General features: G+C 28.6%; 1 protein-coding gene across 1 annotated transcript; it reads left to right on the plus strand.

The window, feature by feature from the left end:
• The first annotated feature begins 294 nt into the window (after window positions 1-294).
• LOC106477227 lies at window positions 295-4,384 on the plus strand. The gene is made up of 3 exons (XM_013937818.2): window positions 295-521; window positions 1,976-2,121; window positions 4,230-4,384. Exons 1-3 carry the CDS (start codon window positions 365-367, stop codon window positions 4,305-4,307), a joined length of 381 nt encoding a protein of 126 aa, XP_013793272.2. The 5' UTR covers window positions 295-364; the 3' UTR covers window positions 4,308-4,384.
• The last annotated feature ends 1,260 nt before the right edge of the window (window positions 4,385-5,644 follow it).

The raw sequence follows: 5,644 nt of genomic DNA on the forward strand, positions 1-5,644 counted from the left end.
AAGGATAATGCCAGGGTAATTACATCTGTAAGTATGGATAATGCCAGGGTAATTACATCTGTAAGTATGGATAATGCCAGGGTAATTACATCTGTACATATGTAGAGTAATTACATCTGTAAGTATGGATAATGTCAGGGTAATTACATCTGTAAGTATGGATAATGCCAGGGTAATTACATCTGTAAGTATGGATAATGTCAGGGTAATTACATCTGTAAGTAAGGATAATGTCAGGGTAATTACATCTTAGGAAGGATAATGCCAGGGTAATTACATCTGTAAGTATGTAGGGTAATTACATCTATCTTTTCTTACTGTGTTAGTTGTAACCACTGATGACTATCAAGCAGACCAACATGACATGGAAACGAAATATAACAATAATGGAGGAAATACCCAAAAAAGACAGGTGCTCTTTTTGGTCCTAGGAATAGTGTTAGGAGTTATGCTTCTTGTACTCTTTGTGTTTCTAATTTTGTGTATCATCAGGCAAAGGCAAAAGAAAGATCTCACAAAAGGTGAGTTCATACTCAACTCGGATATTTTGTTTAATTTGTAATAATGGAACTAATAACCACTAGAGTAAGTTAGTCAATATAGTGTTCTAAAACAATTATGAAAAGGGTGAATAAAATTATCATAAAACACTTTATTGTATTGAAGTGTACTAGAGTATTATCATATGTTAATAGCTTGCACTGTAATTTGCATAACTTCTATAAAAGTAGTCAGTCATACTATTCCTAGCAGTAGTGTGGAGAATGCATTAATAAGTCCCATAACAGATATATCACATGACAAACTTGTAGAAATCAGTTTTGGCTGATGAATACTACTCCATATGACAGGAGACAAAACTTCATGTTTCAGAAGGAGCTGTATGGGAACTTGTACTGTTGATTATAAAAACAGTCAAGATAGAAATACAAAACTCATCAAAAGTGATGACAAATAACTCTTTATGTAATACACGACGGTCTAATAGACTGTAAGCTCAGGTTATCTTCAGAATGGTAATAAGTATACATCAGCATGCAAGGATATGTGGCTGCTCAAATACCACCGTATAGTAGAAATAACCAAACTTTGTAAATGATTGAAACTAAAGGATGGTGCTCTTTACACATGGCAACTATCGATTAGTGGCAGAGAGGAAAAATGGTAACATAAATTATCAATACATGAATTGGCTGCATCTCAGCCAATGGCACTGAAGATCTACTAAACAAAATTGATGGTACCCTAACAGCTGACTGGTACTACAGATTCTTATCTATCATGTCATATTCCCTCAGGAAAAAGACACTTTCTCAGAGATTTATTTTATAGCCAGACATTGATTCCATGTATGCAGCAAACGATGTCTAAAAGATATAACAAAAGACAAATGGAACATTCATAACCCTGACTTGGCACAAAATCCAATATGAATATTATTAAGGCTGTATACTTTATGTGGAGTTTTTCTGCTCTGTTTAAAGCAAATACAAATATTAGGTCATTATACAAGTTATCAATTTTTCATTTCTGTTTTCTGTAATAATGTATTGATGATGAATTGATCATTTATGTAGAAATGTTCATTACTTGTTTCTACTGTATATGTATCACTCGTACATTACTCTATATATAGATAGATACTGTTAAACTTTTTAGAATAGAATGCTACAGCAGTCAACGTGTACCTCAACAGTTTTGGTTCTGATTTATACAATTGTTTAGAGTTTATTAGTGATGACTGAAATCCTTAATTAAGATTTATTTTTTGTTTTTTTAATAACTTTAGAAACTATTTACATATCTCAGTATAAAATTACATTATTATATTTTAACTTACACTTACGTGTTTAAAGTAAAAACCTTGATTGTAACATCTCTGTTTTCTGTGGGAAAAGGTATTTTAAATATTTTAGTTACAAAAAACTGAAAATTATTTATTAAAGAATGCTAAATGTACTTTCTGTAATGTTAGCTGGTCACGTCTACAGTCGGAGTAAGTATTTGTCAAATGGCCATGTGATTACTGCAAATGGACACATCCCAAGTGAAGAAATGGTCAATGTCAGCATTAATCCTTTGGTGGAACTCAACACTGATGAATCTGTAAAAGCTTTAGAAGTGAGTTTAACATTACTGGTTTCACTATTGCATCATATTGAGTAATGTATGTTTCAAACCTAATTTAAAGAACTCACCCTCAAAACATGTGTAAGGAACTCTAGTAGTAATAAATGGAACTAAGTGAAATATTGGTGGTATTTTTGTGCATAAATAGTTTAAATTTTTTCAAAAGCCTATATGGTTCTATGGATTTAAATTTGAGCTGGGTAAGTTACTTATCCTCTATTCAGCAGTTCAAATTGGAAAAAAAAAGTTGGCAGATGTTACCAGCCAGTTGTTATCCCTTTAGTCAGTTATCCCTTTAGTCAACATTTCAGATGCTGCCAGCCAGTTGTTATCCCTTTAGTCAACATTTCAGATGTTACCAGCCAGTTGTTATCCCTTTAGTCAACATTTCAGATGTTACCAGCCAGTTGTTATCCCTTTAGTCAACATTTCAGATGCTGCCAGCCAGTTGTTATCCCTTTAGTCAACATTTCAAAATTATTGACAATGGCAGAAAAAGGAAAGGACAAGCAAGTCTGGTGATAACATTTTGGTTATTTGTATAGATGGAATAATAAAAAATAGCTATGTAACTGAAATGGTCGGTACTAGGTGAAACTCCATAATTATAGACTTGGAAACCCTAATTTTGAATAATCAATTTTTAGAATAATAAAAAACAGTAATAATCAGAAACACTAATTTCATTTATCAATTAGTTTACATGATGCTAATCGTCGTAACTGATTAAATCAGCCAGCTCTAGTAGAAATGTCAAAAGAACATGTTTACAAACTTTCAATACTATTTTAAAAGATGTTATTCATCCCAGTAGTCAAACTTTTTACTCTCTCTAGTTATTTAGAAATTATTATTTACTATTAAAGTAACAACTAAAATCACGTAATTATATGCTATAATTTTCTTACCCTGCAATTTTTTCACTGCTTGTATTGATAAACTTCAAAATTAATTTGCAAGATTGTCAGTTGTAGGTTTAATTTTACTTGCATTTTAAACAAACATCCAAAACCTAAAAATTCTTGAAAATTTGACAGTGCATAACCTATAATAAGGAACCTGGGAAAAGATAAAATTAATTATCATAGAAAATATAAATTTATTTCTATTTATATTGTTTAATATTTTCATTATTTGATATTTTCTTTATATATTTTAAAAATGTAGCATTTAAAATTCAGTTTCAAAAGCACATGTTACATTTCTTAATTTATTTCTATTTATATTATTTCATATTTTATTTGTATATTTTAAAAATGTAACATTTAAAATTCAGTTTCAAAAATAGATCATTCTATATAGTACATTTAGATTTTGCTAAATAAATCGAACAAGAAAGTAGAATTGTTTTCTAGAATCAGTACTGTTGTTTGTGCACAGTATTTGGATGTAAAACATTCTGCAGAAGTTTTCATTAATACATATTTTGTTTTAATAAAAAGAAAACATTTTAGTGAATATTTTTAAATATAAACCAGGTCAGATATTCCAAGAAGGAAGAGTATTTAATGTTTTTGATATTAAACTATTTAGGGCTAATGTGATTTTAAAACCCTAATATTGTAGGGTTTATTCATCATACATTCTCGTATAATATTATTAATTTTTGTTTTTATTCTTACTATTGTATATTGTACCTCACCCAAAATTTGTTTCACTTTGCTTCTTTAGTTCATAAGTAATTTAAAAACTTACAGGTCATAGGCTTCTTTACAGAATCATAACAAAATTAAATCTGTTAGTAGACCTGCATGAAATTAAAATACTTGTGTAAAAATGTTTTTATTTTGAAGTCACATGTATAATTCAATGACTAGTCCAATTTTCCAAGAATACATATTTTAAAACAATGAAAATCATAGTGCCTGAGGCATGTCTCGGAAAAGTTTTGTGAAAGAAAAATCTGATATTGAAAATGGTAAAATAATCCTTTGTCAGTATCAGTTGTATCAGGAAGAAATTATGTTTACGTCTCAGTAACCGTGTGAATGTGTCCATGCACTCTCTCTCACACACAACATTCATAATGCCATTAATATTAGCATATTTAAGCTATATTGATAACATTATATGTTCATCTTGTTTTGTTGAATTTACAGTTTAGTGAAGTACCAAGTAACAACAATATGAGGAACAAGAAAGAAAAATCTGGGACCTTACTAAGTGAGTGGAAATAAATTAGTTGAAGTTTATTAGCTCAAATCAAAATTTCACTTGAAAACTGCTATGATGTTAAAATATCATCAAAGGAAAGAGAGAGAAGCCAAAGTTATTTGAGAGTGAGAAGTTTTAAATTTAAATTACTGTTCTTTTATTTAATGTAGTTTCAAACTGATATCGATGGGAAGGGTATAATTCCACAGGTAAGTACTGCAGAGAGCAGAGTATTGGTAGTGTTTAGTATGCAAGGTTTGTAAATCATGTTCTTGATCATCTTTATACTTGTTAAACCTTTTTTTCTTTACTTTGACTGATTAGAACTTATGTCGTCTATTACATCAAATTAATTATGTATTGAAGAAGGAAGCTAGAAATGGTTGATTAATTATTTATTAAAGAAGGAAAGCTAGAAATGGTTGATTGATTAATTATTTATTAAAGAAGGAAAGCTAAAAATGTTTGATTAATTATTTATTGAACAAGGAAAGCTAGAAATGATTGATTAATTATTTATTAAAGAAGGAAAGCTAGAAATGGTTGATTAATTATTTATTGAACAATGAAAGCTAGAAATGTTTGATTAATTATTTATTGAACAAGGAAAGCTAGAAATGTTTGATTAATTATTTATTAAAGAAGAAAACTAGAAATGGTTGATTGATTAATTATTTATTAAAGAAGGAAAGCTAGAAATGTTTGATTAACTATTTATTGAAGAAGGAACCTAGAAATGGTTGATTAATTATGTATTAAAGAAGGAAAGTTAGAAATGGTTGATTAATTATGTATTGAAGAAGGAACCTAGAAATGGTTGATTAATTATGTATTAAAGAAGGAAAGTTAGAAATGGTTGATTAATTATTTATTAAAGAAGGAAAGCTAGAAATGATTGATTAATTATTTATTAAAGAAGAAAAACTAGAAATGGTTGATTAATTATGTATTAAAGAAGGAAAGTTAGAAATGGTTGATTAATTATTTATTAAAGAAGGAAAGCTAGAAATGATTGATTAATTATTTATTAAAGAAGGAAAACTAGAAATGGTTGATTAATTATGTATTGAAGAAGGAAAGCTAGAAATGGTTGATTAATTATTTATTGCAGAAGGAAAGCTAGAAATGGTTGATTAACTATTTATTGAACAAGGAAAGCTAGAAATGGTTGATTAATTATGTATTAAATAAGGAAAGCTAGAAATGGTTGATTAATTATGTATTAAATAAGGAAAGCTAGAAATGGTTGATTGATTATTTATTGAACAAGGAAAGCTAGAAATGGTTGATTAATTATGTATTAAATAAGGAAAGCTAGAAATGGTTGATTAATTTATTTTATTAAAGAAGGAAAGTTAGA

Source organism: Limulus polyphemus, unplaced genomic scaffold (assembly GCF_000517525.1).
Source record: "Limulus polyphemus unplaced genomic scaffold, Limulus_polyphemus-2.1.2 Scaffold13480, whole genome shotgun sequence".
In the NCBI taxonomy this organism is placed as follows: Eukaryota; Metazoa; Arthropoda; class Merostomata; order Xiphosura; family Limulidae; genus Limulus; species Limulus polyphemus.

Bases quoted from the DNA above. Each gene is read 5' to 3' on its own strand.
- LOC106477227 (XM_013937818.2), top strand. From the start codon at position 365: ATGGAAACGAAATATAACAATAATGGAGGAAATACCCAAAAAAGACAG. The intron at 522-1,975 runs GTGAGTTCATAC...CTGTAATGTTAG, and splicing joins AAAGAAAGATCTCACAAAAG to CTGGTCACGTCTACAGTCGG. The intron at 2,122-4,229 runs GTGAGTTTAACA...TTGAATTTACAG, and splicing joins AATCTGTAAAAGCTTTAGAA to TTTAGTGAAGTACCAAGTAA.